Genomic DNA, 22,762 nt, shown 5'->3' with positions numbered 1-22,762 from the left:
TAATGCAGCCACGCCTCGATACAACAGTAGTGTTCGGAAACGGCCAATTTTAACTCCGGGTTCTCATTGTTGAATCAACATGTTGAAAGATGACAATTGACCACGGTCCAAGATGAAAGAGTGCTTGTTCATCTTCCAGTAGAGGGGCAGTTTACGGTGCATCGGTGTCGTTCACCAGAATTTGCAGGGGTGCGATGATTGCGGCATTCACGCCCACAAACTACACAACTTATTTCTAGAACACAAGCAACACACAAACTGGAATCTGGTGTTTGAGCAATAGAAGGAAGCCAAACAGTAGAATAGAAACAACTTTCCATTTCCATTCCAAAGCTGAGCTTGAACATTGTCTAGTGCAGGTACTTGCTGTACTCCGTAGCTTTCGACCAGATCCTTCAACCACCCTATAGTCATCCACCTCTGGGCTTGTATCCAATCAACGGCGGCATCAAGAGACTCAGGTCAGGGATCTCTCCTTGACTGCGCGCGGGCTTGGAGCCTGTATACAAATGCCAGCGTGAAAATTGGTGCAGTTGGGGCCAACACATATCACCAAGTTGAGAGCAACGGCTGTTGCACTCCATTCCTGAGCATTGAATTATGTCCGAAGCTCGCTCGCCTGCCATTTGAACAATACTCGTATTAATAAACTGTAAATCGTGGCATATCCCTCAAAGAGTCCCGCCACGGCTCTGCAACAGCCGGGCCACCTCGCGGTGCCCTCTCACCATGGCCCAATAGTATGCGGTCTTGCGACCTTCAACCATTTCGTTGATACGGATGCCCTCCATCCCCAGTAGCATCTCAATAACCTCAATGTGTCCGTTCTTTGCAGCATTAACAAGTGGCACAGTCCTTTCCCTCCGGATTTCTTGGCCGCCTTGGACTTCGGCGTTGGGATCAGCGCCATAGTCAAGAAGGAGCCGGACCATAGCCTGGTTCCCTTGCTCTGCGGCAATCGCGAGCGGTTCCCTCAGTGATATGTTCCCTTGCGTCGCTCTGGGGTTGATATCGGCGCCGTTATCAAGGAGAAGTCTGACAACTGCCTCTTGGCCCCTTTCCACAAAGGACAACAGTAGGGTCCATCCCTTGGGAGTTGCGGCGTTGATGTCGCATCCTGCTGTAATAAGAGCACGCATCGATTCTCCGAGTTTAAAATGTGCCGTGAGATATAACGCTTTGGATTCGGGCCAGTTCAGATATTCGTTTAAAGCTGTGCAACAGGTCTTGGCCTTGGTTTCATTGCTGAGAAATCTCATTACCGAATTTTGGTCGCTGGTGGAGGCTGCTTGAACATGGTGTCCCCAGTGATTGGCAGCATAGTCGTAGAAGCCATATCGCGGGTCGGACTGACGCGTTGGAAGGTCTGGCTCCATGTTCTCGAACAAGAGGTAGTTGAGGCAAGTCTCTGCCAAGTGGTCCTCCGTGTAAATGAGATATTGACTTCCCTCGTCATTGAAGTACTCAGCAACCGTGAAATGTGCTAGTCGAACTATCTTGTCTTGATCGGTCGATGTTGGTTCCATGATGAGAAGTCCGGCCGTGAGTGAAGCAATCAGAGAATCAACGGGGATGGAGTCTTCGTCTAGGTCATCATCTTCGGGATTGAGAGCAAGTGCAATGAGTAGCTCGCTTAAGAGGAGCGGTCGACGCGCCCTAACGACCCAGCTCAATGTTTTTAATGCAAGATTCTTATCTCCTTCTGGTTGCCTGTTGATTCGCTCCATGGCACCCTCATAGAGGCTGTTGATCTTGCTTGGTCTAGGCAAATTATTCAGTGTTCTCCTGAGGTCTCGTATGTTTGTCTGCCTCCCAAGTTGATCCACATGAAGATGCGCGAGTAAGAACCTGTTATTGAGTAAGCGCAGAGCAAGAAGGGTGGTGTTTACGGAGAGGCCAACATTCCTTGAGCTTTCTCTGCCAACGCCTCAACAATCTTATCGGCAAGATCTCTCTGGTTCTCCCGTAGGGCCCTTGAATATCTGAAGTTGTTATCAGAGATGCGGGATCTCACCAAAGTGCGAATATCTGAGGCCAGTGCATGGATGTTGATGGAAACGCATCCATCCAGATGCTCTCGAATGGTATCATTCCCCCTCGAAGTCACGAAGAGTCTCATGCGACCATTCATGCCGTCTTGCTGTTCAACTTGTCGTAGCCGGTCAATGAAGTCCGTATTGAGGGAACCATCATCTTCTTCTCCAACATGTTCGTCGAGACCATCGACGATGACGAAAGTCTGGCTGAAAGAGGTCACAAGTTGCGAAAACAAAGTGGAATACTCATCCAGAGATGGCAAAGTCTCATTGTTTGCATGCTTGTCGTAAAGGTCCTTGACCTCTTTTGGCAAGACCTGCTTTTGTCTCGCGAGCTGTTTGGCGAGACTAGAGAGGAGGTTGCTCGGGGTCTGGTTCAGCCGGTCTTTATAGTCGCAGTATACGAAAGCTATGCCGATTGTAGCATCATCGAACTGCTGCCGCAGATGATCAATGACAACTGAGCTAGGTTCTGTTAGTTCTGAACAGAAAATCTAGGGATGAGTCTGTACCTTATGACTGTCTTTCCGGCTCCGGCTAATCATGTATTAGTACGAACGACTCAAAGCAAGGTGAAGGAACTTCAACATACGCATTCCAGGACACCAAAGTGCCGAAGTTTTTTATTGGACTGGCCGTCCCGCCACTGCGTGAATTCATCCTTATCCAGGAACCACTGTCCTGTATTGGGATGGCGCTTGGTGAGGACAGCTCGGTGTGTGTCCTCAAAGCTCAGGCCGGATAGCCAGGCGAGGACTCCTTTATTCTCTTCGCTCTGGCGCCAGTCTCGCTGCTCCTCTCGTATCGCCTTGACTTCATTGTAGGTCGCAGCTTGAAAGCCGATTGATACCATCTTGTTCAAGATCTCGCATCGGCGGTGAAGATCCTCAACTTTGTCTCGTGTTGCTTTGGCGTTAAATGCTCCTTTGATGCGCTGCCATCCAACTCGATGACCTCTTTCACATTGCCTCAGGGCTTTGAGGAGATCTTCGAGCCCTTTCTTGCACGATGATACCATTTCTACCGTGGTTGTGTTGGGGTCAGCGATGCCTGGATGAGAGAGACTCACTGCTCGACGACCCAGGAAGGCATCGCGAAAGTCATCATGAATGAGGATGTTGATGTGTGTTACCGACAGCACAGCTTTAAGACCCTGGAGTTCGGTGATGAGTGCTCTTGTATCATCAGGTACGTCTTTCCAGTCGCTGCCAAAATCAACGGCGAGCTGAATGAACTGGGCTGCGACGCCAAGAAGGCCAATGATGCTGAATGGATCGGCCATGATGCGGGATGAATGGACGCAGAGTGCTGGAAAACATGAGTTCTACAAGTAACCTGAAGAGCAGCGATTCTTATTTGTGTTTCATAAAGAGCCATCACGAGATACAACATGGGCGTTTGCATTCCGTGGTCCGCCATGGCTTGTTCCGAGGCGTTGAGAAAGTTACCGACAGAACCGAGCAATGCCTCTCTGCTGATGCTGGCCAAGACGCGTTGGAAAAAGAATCGAGGCGCATGTTGCCAAAGGATCTGGAATGATTCTAGCTCCTCGTAGGATACGAACTCCTGCAACAGGGTTGAAAAACCAAACTCCAATCAACTCTAGGATATTTACCAGCTGAAGCCAATATTTCGATAAGAAATGCGACAAGTGGCTTTTCTCATTGGCCTTGGTGCCCTCCATAGCCCAGTCTCGATCAATAGTCTGCCCCGTTGGCTGACGGTCTATTCCCATCAAGGAACGCTATCAAGCCACAATCTTGGCCCAGAAGCAAACACGACACGTTTCACGGCATGGTTGTTGAGGTAGCCTCGGCACTTTTTTGTTGAGGGCTGAAATTCCTTTTCTCACTTGACCTATTTATCTCAAAAACTTGACTTTTTCTGCCGCCTAGTATCGTCTGTGTGGCTGTAGACGACTCAAAAATGGCGTATCACGACCTCACTAAAGCCGTGCGGCTTTCAGGCCCCATCGACACGTCCCTCCCCTACGACGTTTCAACCGTCGCAGGTAAGACCATCCTCATCACGGGCGGCTCACTCGGTCTTGGAGCCAACTTTGCCCGCCATTGGGCTTCTCACGGCGCAAACTTGATGATTGGCGACATCAACGACGAAGCAGGTCACAACCTCATCGCCGAGCTGCGGACAAAGTACCCCAAGGCCAGCCATCACTTCTTCCACTGCGATGTGACGGATTGGGACTCGCAGGTGGCTTTTTTCAAGGCTGCAGCGGCGGCTTCGCCTCATGGAGGGATTGATGTCGTGGTGGCTAATGCTGGCATCGTCGATCCCAAGTCCAATCGCAGGTTTGAGAACCCAGAGGCCATTCCCACCGACCCGGATGCGCCATACAAGCCCAGCACCAAGATTCTCGATGTCAACATCACAGGAGCCATGTACACAGCAAATTTGGCCCTATTCTGGCTGCCTAGAAACGGATCCGACAAGGTCAACTCTGATGAAAAGCCCGAGGCTGATGGACGCGACCGATGCCTGCTTTTCTTGGGCTCTTACGCCGGTGTTTGGCACCTCTGCGGCCAGTCACACTACACAGCCTCAAAGCACGCCATCACTGGTCTATTCCGCGCAATGAGAGGAACTGCTTGGAAGCACGGTGTCCGAGTGACAATGCTGTGCCCCTACTTTGTTAGCGAGTCCAGCATGTTCCCTCTCGGCGCAGAAGCTGCTTTCCTCACTGGAACCGCTGGACCCGCCCAACACGCCGACGTTCTAGATGCCGCGACAAGACTGATTGCCGATGAGTCCATCGTTGGAAGAGCACTGCTCATCGGACCCAAGGTGGCCATCGACGACCCCGATGTGGACGACGCCAAGAAGAACGAGAGGGCTGTTTGGGACTGTTATGCGGAAGACTACACCGACTCGGAGGCTTTTGTATGGCGATGGGTTCGCGCGATGAATGCCGTTGAGAAGAGCCGAGGATGGTTTGGGCTTTTCTGGGATATTTTTGGCGTCATTGTGAGAAGTTCTAAGAAGAAGAGTACATAGGATGTCGAGGGACGACGGGCGAAAAAGGAGCCAAGTATGGGAAATTAAAAGCAGGTGTTATGCAAGCGTTGGGATGGGATGTTTGAACGTCACAGATGATTTGAACAAGGATATGACAGGAAATCCATTTCTTTAGATGAACTTCCATTCGAGAAGCCAGACTCCAACTAGTTCAGATGACAGACGTTGTTGTCCAGCATACAACTCCCCATGCAATGGTGGTCATATCTAGTTTACAACTAAATAGTCCAGTTGATAGTCCAGTTGAGCGTCACAGCGCATTTTCCACTTAAGAAACAAAGCGGAAATCAAGTCGCTTGCTTCCCTGGTCGGTGGATGTCTCAAGATACCGGATCTTTTCCTCCGTCGACATGCTATTCCACTTCTTCTCCTTCTGCTTATTCCTCCAGGTATAATAGACCTTGATGAGTATATAGAGGACAATGTTCAGACAGTTGATGCCAATGAGAACGCGGTTACCACGGCGATACTCGGGTCTGTCGTCTTCTCTGTAGATGTTGGAACCAATGATTGACTGCAACTGGACAGACATGTTGTAGAGCGAGGCCGACAGGGCTCGGGTGCGGACTGAGTTGGAGTTGTGCGAGCACCAGGCTGTCTGGAGGGGGTGGGGGTTTGGATATGAGAGAAGCACCGTCACCAGAGCGTACATGCCCCATTTGTTCATGTCGGCGGGCAATACAGCCAGGGCTATTACACACGGGAGGAACCAAAGCTGGGTGAAGAGTCCGATGAGAGCCCTCTGCCCGATCTTGCCAGAGATGTAGGTGACCAACAGCATCTGGGGTTCAATGTTAGGTAACCGAAGAAAAAGAAGAGGATCCATCGTGGTGGGATCGAAGGAGAGTTACTGACATTGATGGTAGTCCCCAGCTGTGCAGGAATAGTCAACAAGTTCGTACTGAGCGTGTCAAAGCCAATCTGACGCAACGTGAGAGTCAAGTACTGAGCCGGTGGCATAGACGGCAAGACAAATGTCAGACCCAAAAAGTACATCGGCCAGAGGTCAAAATCGCAAAGAGAATCCCAGAACAGCTTAAAGGTAATGGGCTGTCTGTTGTGCATGTCGCCCTTGGACGGGTCGTCGCGAAGGATGCGGTTCACCAGGATCTTTTCCTCACGTTCGTTGAACCAGCCGCCTTTGCGCCATGGCCTCTTTGTCTGGGTTACTGAGGGTACCATCATAAAGATGGAACCAAAGGCAATGACAAGATTGAGCAGGCCCTCGGTGAGGAAGAGCCATCTCCAACCCGAGTAGCCGTGGACACCTCTCAACCTAAGGACACCATAGGCGAGCAACGGAGCAACCACACTACTCAGACGTGTAGCCGTCCAGAGGATAGCCATTCGAATAGGGAGCTCTGTCGCCTTGAAGAAGTATGAGAGGTAGAGCACCAGGTCTGGAATGAAGCCTCCCTGGAGAAGGCCCATCAAGGCACGGCAGGCGAGGAAGGATGAGCGGCCGCTGAGCCAGAACTGGCAGATGGCGACCATGGACCAAGACAGCATCAGGGTAGGGATCCATTTCTCGGGGCCGACTTTCTTGCTGACGAGCTGGGATGGAATTTCGGCAATGAGGAATGTCACTCTGAACAGGGTAACACCAAGATTGTAGTCTGGTGAGGCATCAATGTTAGGATCCAGTCTACGAAGAACAATGGTAAGAATGAAAAAAGAGCGTACCATTGGTATCCAGGTTCAGGTCATCAAGAAAGTTGTCTGCATTGGCTTGTCCCAAGCTGGCCTGATCCATGTTCAAAGCCATGAATGCAACCCAAGCCCAAAATGTAACCCTCAAGTCCAGCTTCTTGACAAGAGGCTACACACACGATATGTTAGCAGTGTGCCAATGAAATCTTTGTCAGTACTTACAGTCTCCTCGCCCCATGTCCAAGTAAACATTGGGTCAAACCTGTGAAGGTTCTCATACTGAGGATGCGGCTGGAAGTGCGGGGCTTGCTGAGGGTCATCAAAGACACTTGGCTGAGTAGCAATGTCCTCAGGGTTCTGCTTCTCAGCACCGCGATTAAACAGACTGAACAGGGTAGTCTGAGTCGTCTCACCCGGGGTCCGGTCGAGCGTGACGATGGCGGCCCTCTCCTTGGCGTCGAGCTCTTCTTTCTCGTCTCTTGGATTTGCCATGATGGATGCTGCAGAGGTAGATGCAGAGTTGAGTTGCAGAATGCACCTGAAAAAGAGGGGATAAAGTCACCTTTATCAGATCGTCGGTGCGAGTTCCGAAAAGAATCGTGTGTGTCACTAGCGCTGTTCATACATGAAGCGAGCTTGGTGATCCCCTCTTGTCAGGGGGGCCTTATTGGTGCTCTTGACCCTAATACGAGGGATACCCTGCGCTAACGGTTTTTCCTATGCTTGGCTCAATCGGCTCTGCAGTTCATGCCTGGAAGAGTTTGCGCCAAGCAGTCGGGCAGGAATCACTGGTGGAGAGTAGAGAATGGAACTCGGCCCATACTGCTTTATGCATAATCGACATAAGCTTGACAGTGGTGTTGAACTGCGGTTCCGACTTGGCGAGCATCAGGAGTCATGGCGCGGATATTGCCAAGAGTCCGGTGAAGAGCTTCTAGAGTCCATTTTCTAGATCCCACATGACCATTAAACACTTCAAGTAACGATCAACAAAGCTTGAGCCATTTAATGCTACCATGTCTCTTCGGTAGCTTAGCCCGAGCTAGTGGATACCGTTACCCTCGATGATAAACTGTTGGCTATGATGTTGGGGGACATGGATGGATGCCGAGAAGGCCCAAAGCCCAGCCTCCACAGACTACGGCAGAGCCAATCTTAAACCGCTTAGCCAAAGAATTCCCCACGAGCCAAGACAAAGTTGTCCACGTGGGGGTGCCATGTCTTGATCTTATCTGATCTTGATTTGTCGATGCCGCGGCATTACTTCCCACTTAGACCCTTAAAAATGGTAAGGCTGGGTTTTTTTAACCGGACTGGTTGACAAAGTTCCATGGCCTTGGCTCTCGTATCATTTAACCTTGAATCCGTTGGGCGATTCTAGACTCGGTTAGGTCCTTTGCCCGGGTGAAGAAACTCGAATTATTACCGCAAGTGGTTTGACCGATATCGGGGCCGACCAGCGCTTTTAGGTATTTTTCCGCTGGCATGTTTCTATATCATTGTCTTTAAGGTTTTTGTTCTGTTGTGCGCGATTTCGCACCATGACTGTCGATCATCGTACGAGCAGCCCCCAACGAATTCTCGTTGCTGGAGGTGGTTTTGCAGGATTGAGTCTTATCGGGAACCTGCTCGACTTGTGTCAAGGACGGAAAGCCCGCTTCGACCTCGACAAGGCTGCCGGTGATGATGATAACGGCAGAAGAGTCGATGTTTCCATCACAATAGTCAATGAGAGAGATGGATACTGTAAGATAGCGAGGCTTCTAGGCGATCTTTGGACTGACCTTGTAAAGTTCATACCATTGGGGCACCACTTGCCATGGTCAGTGAAGAGTACAGCCAAAAAGTATGGACAGAGTACTCAGCCCTGGAGATTCTACAACATCCAAGTGTAAAGTATATGCAAGGCAAACTTGCTTCTGTTTCACCAGAGTCAAAAGAGGCTGTGATCTTGCCATTCAACAGCGAGACTCCGTCCACAGTTGGTTACGATTTCTTTGTTGCGGCCACAGGACTTCATAGAGCTTGGCCGGTTGTTCCCCAAGCTTTGACAAAGTCTGAATTTCTGGCCGATGTGAAGAGGCAAGTGAAGGCTATACAGGATGCCAAAGATGGAGTGGTGGTGATCGGTGGCGGTAAGTTTCGAAGCCTATCATTCTCAAATCTGTGATGCATCTTCTAACATGTTGTCTTCTGGAAAAACAGGCGCCGTAGGAGTTGAGATAGCAGCCGAGATCTTGCATACCCACCCTGATACCAAAGTCTCATTGCTTCATGGTGGACAAACCCTCTTGGCCTCGGAGCCGTTGCCAGCAAACTTGAAGAGTTTGATTCTTCAAGCACTCCGCGATCAAGGCATCAACGTGTTACTCGGGAAGAGAGCCAAAACCGTCAAGTCTCGAAGCGAAGGCAGAAATAAGTATATCGTGGAATTGGCTGATGGTGACGAGATCACGGCAGGCCATGTCGTTTGGGCAACTTCCAACCCGATTCCCTCTACAGAATACCTTCCGTCACGTTGGCTATATGAGAGTGGTTACGTGAGAGTGACCACTACGTGAGTTCTTTTCTCTCATTTCAACAGCCCCCGCTGACTTGTATTAGGCTAAATATCAAGGATGGCGACTCAACTGTGGCACAGCACTTTGCTGTCGGCGATATTGTCTGTTTTGAGGGCATCCGACGCTGCAGTCCCGCAATGCAGATGGGGTATTTTGCCGCTGTCAACATATATGCACAGATGGTACCAGACAAGCCCGACTTGAAACATTTTGAAGGTTTCCCTGAAATGTTTCGATACGCATTCGGTAACGAAGCGGTCCTATGGAGTCCTGGCGAAGAGATTGTCTTTGGAGAAGAGCCTCGACGGGCTGTGTTTGAGGATGACTTGTGCTTGAGAAGTAAGTAAAGAACAGCAGGATTCGATCCCCTCACCGCTTTTGCTGACCTTGTACAAAGAATGCTGGAACTACATGGGCTTGGGTAACGTAAGATGAATACATTTTGCGAGCCAGATGACAAAAAACTTGGCGGCATGACGAAGGATAAGCACTAGCATTCCTGAAGGTTTACCGTGCGACGTGCGTACGTGAGATTTAGTATTTAATGACTTTCTTCGGGTCGTCGGGGCCGTCATTTTGATTCTCCTTTCAACTCAATAAATTTGTCAAAATGCGCTTCATCACTGACAACAAGCCGCGTCAAGATCAGGGCAAGGAGGTGCCGCTCATGGTCATCGGAGCTGGCCTCCCTCGTGCAGCAACTTCATCATTGCAAGCGGCGCTCGAAAAGATCGGCTTTGCACCATGTCTTCACATGGCAGAAATCATTCCTCATGTGGACCGTATGCAGCTTCTTCTAGAGGCGGTTCGCGAAAAGGACACGGAAGTGCGCCACAAAATGCTGCGCAAACTCATCCATGGGCATTACGCCATCTGCGATCTTCCCGTTGTGTTTTTCACCCCCGACCTTATGGACATGTACCCCGACGTCAAGATCGTCTTGAATGGACGACCCGACCCTGATGTTTGGGCACGCAGCGCCGCCGACAGCTTTGGATTCGTCTTTTCACCGTGGTTCAAGTGGACGGGACTTTTATGGACAACCGACAGGATCTGGTACAAACTCAATCAAGAATCGGAGAAATATTGCCAAGAACTTTTCGGCGACGGCGATATCTTTACTGGCAGGTGTTACAGAGAATATTACGACATGGTGAGAGCCGAGGCCAAGAAGCGAGGGAAGGAGGTGCTCGAGTTTAAGGCCGAGGATGGATATGAGCCGCTATGCAAGTTTCTGGGAAAGGATGCCCCGGATGAGCCGTTCCCAAAGTTGAACGAGAAGAAGACTTTTCAGGTTGTCCAGGCTATTCTCATCGCGAGGGGGCTGCTTGCTTGGTCGGCCTTGGGTGTTGGTTGTTGGGGTGCTTGGAAACTGGCCGATCACTTCCTGCGGTGATGTGCGCGGTGTCTTGTATGTATTCCAGGAATGAGTATGCAAAACCAAGCTTTTCAATGTATGCAAGACCGTTTTCGCCATGGATTATCTACTTGAGCCAACAGGATGTGCCAACAACTCTTCATTTAGTTCACTTAGATGAAACTCTGGGTCTGCAAACCCCTGTTAATCCTCGCAGCTGCCTAGAGCAAGCACTAATCAACCAACGCCTGTTGGTCAGAGCTCTGTTGGTTGCATCAAGCCCATAAATAGTTTCTTATTCCCACTTCTCATGGTCAGCAAAACTCTTCTCCTTTTTGTACCTTTGTCCTGGCTCAACATGGCTTCATCGGATCCTACTTCCTTTCTGCATCTCCCCCCAGAGATCCGCAACCTCGTCTACGATCTGGCCTTCAACCCTGATGTCAAAACCAACATTCTCGATCCAGCGCACTCTGGATACACCAGAGATGTCAGCCCTTTGCTCTATGTTCACCCAATTATATCTGCCGATCTCAGACGACGCACCTATGGTGGCGATTTCTCCCTAGTACTCCCGATTCAAGAACCCAGCGAGTGGGTGAAGGGACGAGGACTCGATAGTGAAAAGCTCAAGACATGTCTTGACAAGCTTCCCGATCTGATGAAGAATAAATGCCAGAGGCTCATTGTCGAGGCATCGCAGTCTGATGAAGTAGAAGACGTTGACTACGATTTTTGGGATAGTGAGGATTTCCCCAGTTACCTCGTTCCACTGCTCCTCCAGATCAAAGGAGAAATCCCAACATTGAAGAAGATCACCTTTATCTTTTGGTTTGGAGAATGGAGTGCGCCAGTAGACGTCTGGCAGAGATCGCTTCGACTCCTCTCACGACGATGGAACAACAACACCCAGAGACAAAATGGGAAAGAAAACGCGGACAAGGGCCTCACTTCCAAGTCTTATAGAGCCAAGCCATCGATTGAGATGCAGTTCAACCTATTTGACTATTACGATCAAGACAACGGAGATGGTGGGGCAAATGAATACATGTTGTGGTATTGCTTTGCTGGTCATGAGAGGTCTAGATCCGGGGATGAGGGCGGAACTGATTCGGACCAAGACGACGAGAATGACGACAAGAGCCAGGACAGTGATGAAGCCATCAGTGAAGACGAAAACGAAAACGAGGGCGAGGGCGAGGGCGAGGACGAGGGCGAGGACTACAGCCATTATGATGCGACTGCCAAATCTTTGGGGTTGAAATTCACTTTCAGGGCCATGGATCTGCACTGGGACGACCATATCAATGGTAACTTTGAAGGCAAGGAGTTTGATCCAAACGTCTGGGACGATGGTTACTTCCACATGATGAGCCCTAAGGAACAGGACAGGGCCGCTCACAAGTACTGGCACGTCACTGAGACGTGCAAGCCCCTCTTTATCAAGAAGGTGGGCGGTCCACTATCATGAGTGTGGCGTTTCCGATAGACTGTCTGATCTATATTGAACAGTAAGAACTGGAGCCGTGTTAGTTCGATTTGAGCAACGCAATGCTTTAATAGCTGGCCTGGCCAAGTCCAGAGCAATCATTGTTTTTCAACCGTCATACTTTGCTTACCCCTCATTCACAACCTAGCAAACTGTAGGCGAACCATCAGCAAGGCAAAGGTGGCGGTCGCCCAGCCCCGTCTCTACCTTGTGACCCGTAAATCCTGCCAATATCGTTACACGAAGTTATAATGAAATGTGCAGGCGTGACGTGGTCAGCAGCCGAAGATACCCGAGCTCGTAGCCTAACAGCCCAATTTCGCCCCCATCAAAACACTCTCCAGCTGCTCATCGAAACTCCGACAGTTCAGTTTCCGCATCCATCATCATGTCGGGCCAGAGAGTCACCTCTGTTGATACAGAGGGTGACCTCGGCGAGGATGCCAGAAGCTCCCTCCAGCGATTACCCGAAGGGAGTGTTGAAACGCCAAGCGGCAACTCATTGTCCACTCAAGGGATATTTGCGACTCCGGAAAACGACTCTTTTCACCAATTATACACCTACAGCGACTTGGACTCGACAGCGCAAGATATCAGATTGATCCACGTCTTCCAAGATGAGCACTGTGATCTGATTCAGTGCGAGTTCCTCCCACAGTCAAGCCTTCAGGAAGCCATCGGAAGTTACCACACCCTGTCTTATTGTGCGGGAGACCCGTTAGAGACAGAGACCGTCCTCTTGCAAGGTATCAAGTTCAATGTGTTCGCCAACTTGAAACATGCCCTAGAGAAGACTCTATCAGTCTGGAAGTCCAAGTATCCAGAAGAAGAATGCGTCCTCTGGGTCGATCAAATATGCATCAATCAGCGGAGCGATGCTGAACGATCGCATCAGGTCGGCCTCATGCGGGATATTTACACCAACTCCCGAAGGACATTTATCTCCCTTTCAACCGCTGATTCAAGTGAGACTAGTTCTAACGGCATGGATTGGTTGAAGGAGCTTGCCGAAGCCTATCAACCGTCAGGCGAATTCCCGACTCGGGAAGACCAGCTTCGGGATATCTTGGAAAGGAATATTCCAAATTCCAGTTTTTTGGAAGGCTGGACTTCTTTTTATGACCTTGTCCAGTGCCCTTGGTGGAGACGCGCCTGGATTCACCAAGAGTTCATATGCTCACCCAGCGTCATTTTCATGTACCACGACAGCACTATTTTCTCTGCACATACTTTGTCTCTGTCTTTTCTCCTCTTTCTCCGTCAGACCTTGCAGAGTTCTCAGATAACTGCCTATCTCGACTGCTTGGGGAGAGCACGGCCAGAGGAAACTAGACTGACGAACGGAGATGGAAATCCCCTGAGAGAGGTGCGCGAGAGAAATACTCGGGCGTTAGACTCGCTCAAAGCCATAGAGCTGCTACTAAACGCCAATGAGTCGTGGAAGGGTGACGAAGACCTTAAGAAGGTCTTGGCCAGATCTCGACACTGCAGAAGCTCTGATCCCAGAGATCGCATCTTTGCTTTCCTAGGACTCGCGCACCCTGGATATGGTATCGAAGCCGACTACAGCAAATCCAACACCCTCGATGCTGCCATCACCCATACGGCCAAGAAGATTCTCGGGTTTGACCGACACTTGGAGGTACTGGCATTTTCCGTCAGAGTGGCCAAGACAAGGCCAAACGTCTTACCGTCTTGGGTGCCAGATTGGGCGTCGACTGAGATTCTAGAGCATGGCCACTTCGCACCGCTTCCAGGGCTAGACAAGCAGTTCCAGAACGACGCCGTCGGTTCATTAGTCATTCATACTCCCACTGACGACAGTAATTTCGTCCTACAAGTCCAGGGCCTACAGATAGATACCTTGGATCGAAATTGGCTGACATGGATGGAACGTCTTTCCAACTGGGACTTTGTGACAGCCCAGGGTTACACAGTCAGATGCAGACCTTTTGCGCGAGATGGAGACGAGCTCTGGATACTTATGGGTTCAAAGTGGCCTTTTATTCTTCGGCCATGCGATGGAGGATACATGGTGGTGAGTGAGGCCGGGAATACTATGTGGACAGATGAGGACATCCACTTTGATGAGATTCTTAGCCGGATGAGAAGCGGCTTGGAAATATTACGCGTTATCGATCTTTGTTGAATCGATAGAGACAGGCATTGATAGATCAATTTCAGCTCCTTGACAAGTGACATTTCACTACACACTCATACTTGCCTAAACTGTGGTTTTCATTAAGCAGCAACGAGCCAGGACCCGTGTCTCATTCAGGGCGCAGTGCAACTAAGCCGATTTTGCAACTCGCTCCACCAACAATCCACCACCAAATGGATCACCACACCTCAACAACAGCGTAATTGGTTTAGTGGTAAAATTCTCCGTTGCCATTCGAGCAACGTCGGGGAGCCCTGGGTTCGATTCCCAGATTACGCATTAGCTGCCTTGTATGAGGCGTGGTGATGGTTCCTTTTTGGTGTTGTGAAGTTCAGTGATGGTGTCGTTGAGATGGCGTCGACGTATTTTTGTTTTTGGCCTTGTAAGCACCAATTCTGTCTTGAATGCGGAATTAAATGGAAGAGAACAATCACCTAACGAACTATCAGTCTAGCCTTGTCATGTTTCCTGGTCTTGAATCAAATGTCTATGTCTTCGTTGGCAACTGTCTTCTAGCTGTGAACCTCAACCCAACCAGCACCTGCAGTCGCCTTAACCTCTCACAACTCAAAATGAAGTAAGCCAGAGAGAAATAGCCAAAGGATTGAGTGGTACATTTCCAATCGCGTGTCATTATACCTACTACCGATCAAGGATTCCATTACTAGCGATGCACATCTCAGCTCTGCCTCTATTGTCACCGTTCGATGTATGGCGGGTGCCTCTCTATAGCATAGGCAACAATCTACACAGACCTTTCGAGTCAAAGTCGTGTTCGATAGAATTTACTGGGTTCATGCTTGTTCAGACTGGGAAGTTGGATAAGCTCAAGCCGTTTCATCATTCCGCAACCTCAGCTGCTTTTCGTCTGAGGGTCAAGAAGGACCGAAGTCTCACAACCAGGTAGGCCTGGGGTTCTGTGCGCTTGACTCCACGTGCAATTTGCACAACATCTCCAAAGGCATCTTCAAGTCTTTGATTCTTCCCAGGCCTGTCTACGTCTATGCTTGTCTGATAGTTTCAGGTGCAGCTCAAGCATCAATGAGAAACAGAATCGAGGGAGGTCAGCTACGGTATGGTAGACCATGTATATAAGGGGCCTGCAAGCGAGATGCTGTTGATCATGGCCTCGAGGGAACCTGAATCTCAAGGATGTTTCATGAAACTGTTTATCCGTGGACACAAAGTGAGATGTTGCTCTATCCTTTGGGTAGCGTTTTCTTGCTTCCGAGTGGGGGTTGCTGATGTTGCTTAGATCAAAACATGAGACCAGCTTCCCCAGCTGGTCAGTGTCTTTCAGCTGAGACCATTAAATACAACGTTTACTGATATGAATGCTTCTGTCTCCATACTTTCTATCATACGAGTATTCCCAGATAACAGTATGACAATCTTCAGCTGTGGGCCCTGGCCTCGCTCCCGCTCTCCCCTGACACCCTTTGAAGTGGAAACAGACGTTCAACCGTAAAAGGCGTCATTACTCGATATCCTGGGGTACTCCCCCTCAAAACGTGCGATTCGCGCAAGCGAGGAGCGGAGGCGTTTGGATCTACTTCCCTGTTCCCAGCGTCACGCCACTCATCAAGGCTGGACCCTGTAGATCCTGCGGCCGACGAGTTTGGTGAGCCGGCCCGTGACGCTCGGGTCATTCACTCACGCTCGGGGCAGCCGAACTAGACTCCTTTTTCGGAAGCCTGTTTGGTGGGTTGTTGACGATGACTTTTGTTTGGTAGTGGCGAGACTGTGGATTGTGAAGCCACGATGTTGATCGACAGTTTCTCCATCGGCACATTGCCAATAGACTCGGTATTCTTGGCGGGAGATCTGCCTCTCTCACTGCTAGCGTGTCCGCTAAGATTGCCGGCTTGGTGACTCTGGGCAAACCCCAAAGTCTCGAGATAAGAGCCATCTAACAAGGTCTGCATACGTACACCGTTATCAGCCAAGAGATACTCCTACCCTCAACCATCGGGTTGCATGCGACATGATTACCCTTTGTGGTGTTCATCCAACCTTGAAAAGACGACATTCAATCTGCAAGCACCATCCTTGCTCTGTTAACATGGTCACAGCTCTGTTATCCCACCAGGATTTCAGATTCAGCCTGCGACCGGGGTTAGAGATACGAAAAATGACAATAAGCCCACTGTGGAAACGAAATGGGCACATCAAGGGTTCTTTAAAAGCCGCAATCTGCCCTGTGCAGGACATCACACTGGCCTGACATGTGCATGAACAAAATGACGCGAATGCAAACTGCAGGATAGAATCGTTCAAGAGCGTAAAAGTGCATTCAGGGTCCATTCTAGGATCTATCTATGATACGCGTAATCTAATAAGTGTACCGGAAGAACTTGTTCTCCCTGTCGGTCATGGTTGACCAGACCTCGGGGGACATGTATGAATCCTCCAGGCCCTTGCTGCGGTCATCGCGTCTCTTGTTGGCCCAGACGTAATACATGAATAGAGAGAATGTGGTCACGGCACAGCCAGCCTGTGTTCCCATGACTGCGAGCTTGGCAGGGCGGAAGTCGGGAGCATCCTTGGCTTGGAACGTCTGGGGTCCGATGATGTTTCCGAGAGAGAATGAACCGCTGACGATGGCGGCGGCAAAGGCTCGCTTGGTAGCACCACCGAAGTTGGCAGCAGTCCACTGTTGGTCGTTAGTGGGAGTGAGACCCGCATACTCAGGAGAACTTACGTTGTAGAAGATGGTCAGGGGAGCGACGACGGCGTTGACGAGGTAGATGCCCACGAGGCAACCGGCCTTGTTAGTGGCAGGGAGGAAAGACATCAAGGCACCACCAATGATGCTAGGAAATTGTTAGCAGATTATCAGACATTACTCCAAAGCGACTCACGCAGGGATAATGCAGGCAATGATCCATGCCCAGCGGTGCGACTGCTTCCGGATTCCAAATCCGACACCAAGGGTGAAGAAAATGCTGACGACTCCAGAAGGCATGTTCATGAGAGCGGCCTTCTTGGGGTTATAACCCAAGTTGCGGATCAGGGTGGATGAGTAGGTGGTGACAACACCGCTCGAAACGGACAGCTAAAATCAAATGTCAGCAAGGTGCAGGATCCAAATGCTGACAACAATCTTACCAAGACGACAGACACGAGCATGAGGTAGAGCTGGGGATCACAGAGAGCCTCGACAATCTCCTTGGGACGGAACTTGCGGTTCTCGATACCAGTCTGGTTAACACTAACGTGCTTGAGCAGGGCAACCTTCTCGCCAGGCGTCAACCACCTAGCCTTCATGGGTGTGTCAGGGAGGAGCAAGAAGGTGCAGAGACCGATGAGCACAGTGATGCAACCAAGAGTCACAAACATGATGCGCCAGCCAGCAAGAGAAGCACCAGGACCAATGTGCTGGAAGCCAAACGACACAGCACCTCCAATGATCTGGCCGAGACCCAGACCGAGATACCAGAAGGAGAACCGAGGAGCCTGCTCAGACTTGGTGTACCACTGGCTGCTGATGAGCATCAGGGAAGGACCGATAGTGGCCTCGAAGATACCGAGAAAGACTCGAGATACGAGGAGCGTGGTGTAGTTGTGAGCGGCGGCACCACAGGCGGTAGCAACGCCCCATAGGATGACATTGGCGCCAAGCCACTTGGCAGCGGGAAGAACCTGCAAAAAGTAGACTTGATCTCGTTAATTGCTTGTCTTCTTTGAGGTTACTTGGCACTCACTGTTGGGGACTTCGAAGCACAGCAGTCCGACGAACAGGAATGTGGCGACGTTGGAGAACTCGTTACCCTTGAGACCGAGATCTTTGTTCATTCCCATGACGGCCGAGTACTGCAGAATGCAATGTTAGATTACGCACATGCACGTCTCATCATGGACAGGGGGGTGTGTGTACTGACGTTGAGGATGACCTTGTCGAGGAACTGCATCGTGTAGCAGCAGAACATGAGAGGCACGATATGCCAATCGATCTTGCGCCTCAGGCGGTCGATATCGACGGGCTCACTGTTGGCCGCCACCTCTCGATGGTCGTCGAGAAACTTCCACGCGCCGTCGACATTGCTCGCGCTGCTCTCGGACCCGTGCGACGAGTGGGTGACGTAGACGTCCTTCTGCTGATCCTCCAGGGAAGACATGTTTAACGCGTGGGACAAAGGGGAGTAGACAAAGGAATTTGTAATGTTGAAGCGCATAAAATGAAAGGGAAAGAGATAAACGACCAGCGGTTATTAAGTATATATATCCAGTACAAAAGGAGGAAATGAAGTAGAGAGAGAAAACAAGTCTAAGCCCCGAACGACCCGTAGGCCGAAGAAATAAGAAAAAAGTGGCACAAGCGAGGAAGGAGGGGAAACAGTCCAGGAACAGTTCGATACGAGAGGCAAGCAGAGACGAGCTTGCATTGCAGCAGAGAGAAAAAAACGCCACTCACTTCGACTCGACCTGAAACCCTTGACTCCAGCTCATGCAGATCCATACCCCATGCTACATTGTGTGATTTCCACAACGGGCATCTACTGGTAATCTAGATATTCCTCCGGATTCTCACTGGGGTGATAACGGCCGCCGACAGGATCCCTGGACCGGGGGATTCTCGTCAAACATCCCTGCTGCATGGGACCAGATGCGGTCCGTCTTCTACCTCCCCCTGTAAAGATCTGTTGGTTCTATCCTACCTGGTCCCTGCGCGAGACATGCAAGCCGTTGCATCTTGGGGGTCATGTCTGCAGTACGAGTCTGTTGGTTCTGTCGCGCGGAAAAGGTCCACGGTCACATCATGTATGGCACGGTAACGAATAACGTGGCCAGGTCAAGAGTCTCTGCATGATGCGAGACCGCCTTCGAGAAGGAAAGGGGGTTATTTTTCTTTTTCTGGGTCTCATATCAAGACGGAGGAAACTTAGAGAGAAGAGAGTTCGTCTACCGAAAGGTCATGGGTAGGGGGGTTCAATCTCTCGCCTCATATTGGACCATGGCGAGCTTCAGAGTCGCTCCATTGACAGGTCAGGGTTAATCGACTCCTTAATCCTCTGGAGTAAAGAAGTCAAAAATATGTCTTTGTTAAATTGATGTCCCAAACCAACATGTCTCTCTAAATTACTCGACCACCGTATGCCACCTTCTTCAACTCGACAATGGGCTGGGTTCTGCACGCCACAGAGGAAGCCGAGCGCGTCTCGGAATGGCGCAAGATCATTGCCATCTGCGTCGCTCTGGGGGTGATTGCCAGCGCAGTGGTCATATCGCGTCTGTATATCCGGTACAAGAACCGTGGTCTGGCCAGCGATGACTGGGTGTCGTTCGTTTCCATGGTGTTTTCCATCATCTACTCTGCCATGTGCATTGCGCGTACGTATCTCGATTCCTTTGGGATTGTGGCTTAGACTCTGCTAATGGATATAATTATACAGAGACGAGGTACGGTCTGGGACTTCCTCTTCGTCTTCGTCCGAAGAAGGACCTCGTCACGTATACGCGCATCAACTATGCTGGAAGACCGTTCTACCAGTTGGGCATCAGCTTCTTCAAGATAGCCCTCTTGATCAGCTACCTTCGTCTGCTCAACGGTACAGACCACAGCAGGTACCGGGCTGTCGTGTGGTTCACCATCGTGGCCGTCTTCTTGTCGCACTTTGCCTGTACCCTCGTCCTCATCTTTGCATGCAAGCCGGTAAGTCAGCCACGCCAACAGCCAAGATATGAGGCTCATCGTCACTGCCACAGGTCGCCAAGTCATGGAATCCGTACATGGATGGGTCGTGTCTGGCTCCTGGCCCGTCATTCACGGGCTACGCTGTCGTCACCATCGTCGCTGATATTGTCGTCGCCGTGCTACCTGTCCCCGTCTTGTGGAAGCTGGAGATACGGCTCTCCAAGAAGCTTGGTCTCATTGGTATCTTCGGCCTGGGAATCTTCACCACGGTATGCGGCATCATGCGATACACGCAGATCGATCGCATCACGGACCCAAACGATGGAAATTCGACCATGTTGGTGCTCTGGGGCACCATCGAATTCAACGTCGGCGTAAGCATCACCACAACACATCGCAGTGCTTCTACTGACCATCTCCAGAACATGGTGTCGTCTCTACCATTTCTTGCGCCCATCTTTCTCAGGAAGGCTCGCCAGTATCGCTCCAAGCACTCTGACGAATACAACACACCCAACACAAAGAATCGGAGCCATCACGGCTTCAAGAGCAGCAACGCATACAAGCTCAAAGACATGAGCCACGGACGAAACACGACCGTATTCACGTCCGCGGCGAATAAATCGCGCAGTGGGAGCGAGGAGAACATCCTACAGGGATCCAACGGCATCATGAAATCTGTCACATACACTGTCGAGATGGGGACGAGCGGAGCGGGCAAGGATACCAGCACCAGCAACAGCGTAGGATCAACCTACATGTAGAGATGACAGGTGACAGCTTCTCATTCGGGCAGCGGGCCGGGGTTGCTACCATGTTTTCCTTTTTTTCCTTCCCAAGACATGAGCGTTTCGATTAGATAAATGTACGACGTGTAATTACTGGACTAGCCAGGAATATAGAGGCAGAACCAACAGATAACCGTTGAAGACAAGGATAAAGGCCCTTGCTCCGTGACTTCGACGTTGCATTCCACAACCCTTGAAGGCCACCTCTGCGGGTAGCCCACATTTTACTGAGCACTAGCAAGCACGCAAGCTATTCTTATGTCACCAAGCCGGAGCGAAAAAGTCCGTGTGTTGGTTCCGGGGGAAAAGATGCCTCGCTACCGCAAAGTGGCCTGAGAGTTGACGAGAGTGGTGTGAATCTGCATGTAATCATGTATAGCCACGCGGAGCCCCCTCAAGATCAATGCCTGCGGAGCAGATGGTAAAAACTCGAGTTGTTTCCGATCTATTAATGTCGATCAAACAAAGCTCGCCACGCAAAAACAGCACACCATGGCTTCCTCCTCACCACAGCCCGTGCTCATCATCGGAGCCGGCATCAGTGGCCTGCTCCTCGCCCAGCACCTCCGCCAGCAGGGCATCCCCAGCCGCGTCTTTGAGCGAGACGCTGATCTCGCCACCCGCGGCGCCGGCTGGGGCCTGACGTTGCACTGGTCCCTCCCGGCGCTGAGATCACTGCTGCCCGGCAACCTGGTCGACCGTCTCCCGGAGGCCTATGTTGATCGATCGGCTGTCGCCGAGGGTCTGTCGTCAAGCTTTCCCTTCTTCGACATTAGCACCGGAGAGCTCAAGGCCTCGACTCCCAAGGCCCCCGAGTCGGACCGCATCCGTGTCACTCGGGAGGGGCTGCGGAACATCTTGGCGACGAATATCGAGATTGAGGTATTTACCCACCATCAACTCTGCAGTAGTAGAATAACCTCATTTTGACGCTCTGGTTCCGCATATAGTGGGAGAAACAGCTTGCCATATTGTCATATGGCCCTGACTCTGTTACCGCAACGTTTGAGGATGGCGAATCGGCCACTGGACGGCTTCTCGTCGCCTGCGATGGCGCTCAGTCCATCGCGCGGCATACCCTCTTCCCGGACAACGCGGAAACACATAAAATTCCCGTCCGGATGCTGGGAGTGAAACTCGATCTACTACAGGAGCAGACCAAGTCGCTTCGGGAGCTAGATCCCTTCTTCATGCAGGGTACATCGTCCGCAAATGATTCCTTCGTATACGTTAGCTGTAAGTTCGTGTACCCTCATTCGGTTCTTGTGATTTTGACGAAACAGTGCTTGATACACCGGGTAACCATGGTGACGTCTTCCACCCATACGTCTACCAGATGTGCGTGTCTTGGCCATATCGCGAGGGCTTCCTCGACAATCCAGCACCCACCGAGATCCCGCCCACAGATGATGAAAAGTACAAGCTCATAAGACGTCTCGCCGAGACATGGGCTGAACCTTTCCGTACTCTTGCACTGAGCGTCCCCGAGGACGCGGAACTCAAGCCTCTCGCTCCCCAGGACTTTCCTCCGCCACAAGATCTCCGTACGCCCGGCCGGGCGATTCTAATGGGAGATGCCATCCACGCTATGGCCATGTGTAAGTTTGTCCTACTCATTCTCGCTGTTGTAATGTCTGACGTGCATAGACCGTGGTGAGGGTGCAAACCATGTCATCCTGGATGTCGCCGACTTTGTAGAGAAGGTGTTACCAGCTCTGAAGGAGAGCAAGGGTACCGAAGAATTGAGGTCAGCATTAAACGAGTATGAGGATGCCGTTGTGAAGAGAACACGTCCTGGTGTGTTGGCTTCACGCCAAGCCTGCCTGGACGCACATGAATGGGGACGCATCAACAACACAAGTCCATTGCTCACAAGGAGAGAGCCCCAACTCGCGCTCCCTGAGGGCTATTAAATAGTTTAGACAGTTTAAAGATGATCAGTGCAATTTCACTCTTGACGCCCATTCCGGACATGATCTACTCGCATCAGCCCAGTGTTGGTTCCACGATGTCTGACTGCAGCACGGTCATCAGGGGCCAGGGTTTGGATCC

General features: G+C 50.8%; 10 protein-coding genes across 10 annotated transcripts; 7 read left to right on the top strand and 3 right to left on the bottom strand.

The window, feature by feature from the left end:
• Positions 1-671: 671 nt before the first annotated feature.
• NECHADRAFT_87616 (uncharacterized protein) lies at positions 672-3,318 on the bottom strand (the record flags this gene model as incomplete). Its single annotated transcript, XM_003047152.1, has 3 exons — positions 672-1,848; positions 1,890-2,530; positions 2,629-3,318. 3 exons carry the CDS (start codon positions 3,316-3,318, stop codon positions 672-674), a joined length of 2,508 nt encoding a protein of 835 aa, XP_003047198.1.
• A 644-nt stretch (positions 3,319-3,962) lies between these two features.
• On the top strand, positions 3,963-5,048 carry NECHADRAFT_53745 (uncharacterized protein; the record flags this gene model as incomplete). Its single annotated transcript, XM_003047337.1, has 1 exon — positions 3,963-5,048. One exon carries the CDS (start codon positions 3,963-3,965, stop codon positions 5,046-5,048), a length of 1,086 nt encoding a protein of 361 aa, XP_003047383.1.
• Positions 5,049-5,337: 289 nt separating this feature from the next.
• Positions 5,338-7,211, bottom strand: NECHADRAFT_54161 (uncharacterized protein; the record flags this gene model as incomplete). The annotated part of the gene is made up of 4 exons (XM_003047151.1): positions 5,338-5,850; positions 5,925-6,685; positions 6,753-6,888; positions 6,942-7,211. 4 exons carry the CDS (start codon positions 7,209-7,211, stop codon positions 5,338-5,340), a joined length of 1,680 nt encoding a protein of 559 aa, XP_003047197.1.
• Positions 7,212-8,284: 1,073 nt separating this feature from the next.
• Positions 8,285-9,703, top strand: NECHADRAFT_15620 (uncharacterized protein; the record flags this gene model as incomplete). The annotated part of the gene is made up of 5 exons (XM_003047336.1): positions 8,285-8,465; positions 8,513-8,854; positions 8,925-9,276; positions 9,324-9,619; positions 9,678-9,703. Coding segments are annotated over 5 exons (1,197 nt in total), but the record flags the coding sequence as incomplete, so codon positions are not given.
• A 187-nt stretch (positions 9,704-9,890) lies between these two features.
• On the top strand, positions 9,891-10,676 carry NECHADRAFT_53787 (uncharacterized protein; the record flags this gene model as incomplete). The annotated part of the gene is made up of 1 exon (XM_003047335.1): positions 9,891-10,676. The coding sequence occupies one exon, from the start codon at positions 9,891-9,893 to the stop codon at positions 10,674-10,676; it is 786 nt and encodes a 261-aa protein (XP_003047381.1).
• A 319-nt stretch (positions 10,677-10,995) lies between these two features.
• On the top strand, positions 10,996-12,108 carry NECHADRAFT_87611 (uncharacterized protein; the record flags this gene model as incomplete). The annotated part of the gene is made up of 1 exon (XM_003047334.1): positions 10,996-12,108. The coding sequence occupies one exon, from the start codon at positions 10,996-10,998 to the stop codon at positions 12,106-12,108; it is 1,113 nt and encodes a 370-aa protein (XP_003047380.1).
• Positions 12,109-12,514: 406 nt separating this feature from the next.
• Positions 12,515-14,593, top strand: NECHADRAFT_87610 (uncharacterized protein; the record flags this gene model as incomplete). The annotated part of the gene is made up of 2 exons (XM_003047333.1): positions 12,515-14,168; positions 14,376-14,593. The coding sequence occupies 2 exons, from the start codon at positions 12,515-12,517 to the stop codon at positions 14,591-14,593; spliced, it is 1,872 nt and encodes a 623-aa protein (XP_003047379.1).
• Positions 14,594-16,619: 2,026 nt separating this feature from the next.
• Positions 16,620-18,405, bottom strand: NECHADRAFT_54329 (uncharacterized protein; the record flags this gene model as incomplete). The annotated part of the gene is made up of 6 exons (XM_003047150.1): positions 16,620-16,940; positions 16,989-17,100; positions 17,149-17,342; positions 17,396-17,943; positions 17,992-18,100; positions 18,169-18,405. 6 exons carry the CDS (start codon positions 18,403-18,405, stop codon positions 16,620-16,622), a joined length of 1,521 nt encoding a protein of 506 aa, XP_003047196.1.
• Positions 18,406-19,404: 999 nt separating this feature from the next.
• Positions 19,405-20,686, top strand: NECHADRAFT_97733 (uncharacterized protein; the record flags this gene model as incomplete). Its single annotated transcript, XM_003047332.1, has 5 exons — positions 19,405-19,618; positions 19,681-19,940; positions 19,994-20,296; positions 20,345-20,614; positions 20,645-20,686. 5 exons carry the CDS (start codon positions 19,405-19,407, stop codon positions 20,684-20,686), a joined length of 1,089 nt encoding a protein of 362 aa, XP_003047378.1.
• Positions 20,687-21,202: 516 nt separating this feature from the next.
• NECHADRAFT_97732 (uncharacterized protein) lies at positions 21,203-22,623 on the top strand (the record flags this gene model as incomplete). The annotated part of the gene is made up of 4 exons (XM_003047331.1): positions 21,203-21,592; positions 21,661-21,946; positions 21,994-22,308; positions 22,358-22,623. 4 exons carry the CDS (start codon positions 21,203-21,205, stop codon positions 22,621-22,623), a joined length of 1,257 nt encoding a protein of 418 aa, XP_003047377.1.
• Positions 22,624-22,762: the final 139 nt, after the last annotated feature.

This window comes from Fusarium vanettenii (genome assembly GCF_000151355.1).
Source record: "Fusarium vanettenii 77-13-4 chromosome 12 genomic scaffold NECHAsca_15_chr12_5_0, whole genome shotgun sequence".
NCBI classification, from domain to species: domain Eukaryota; kingdom Fungi; phylum Ascomycota; class Sordariomycetes; order Hypocreales; family Nectriaceae; genus Fusarium; species Fusarium vanettenii.
The sequence above is the reverse complement of the archived record's forward strand: the minus strand, read 5'-3'. Positions and strand labels throughout refer to the sequence as shown.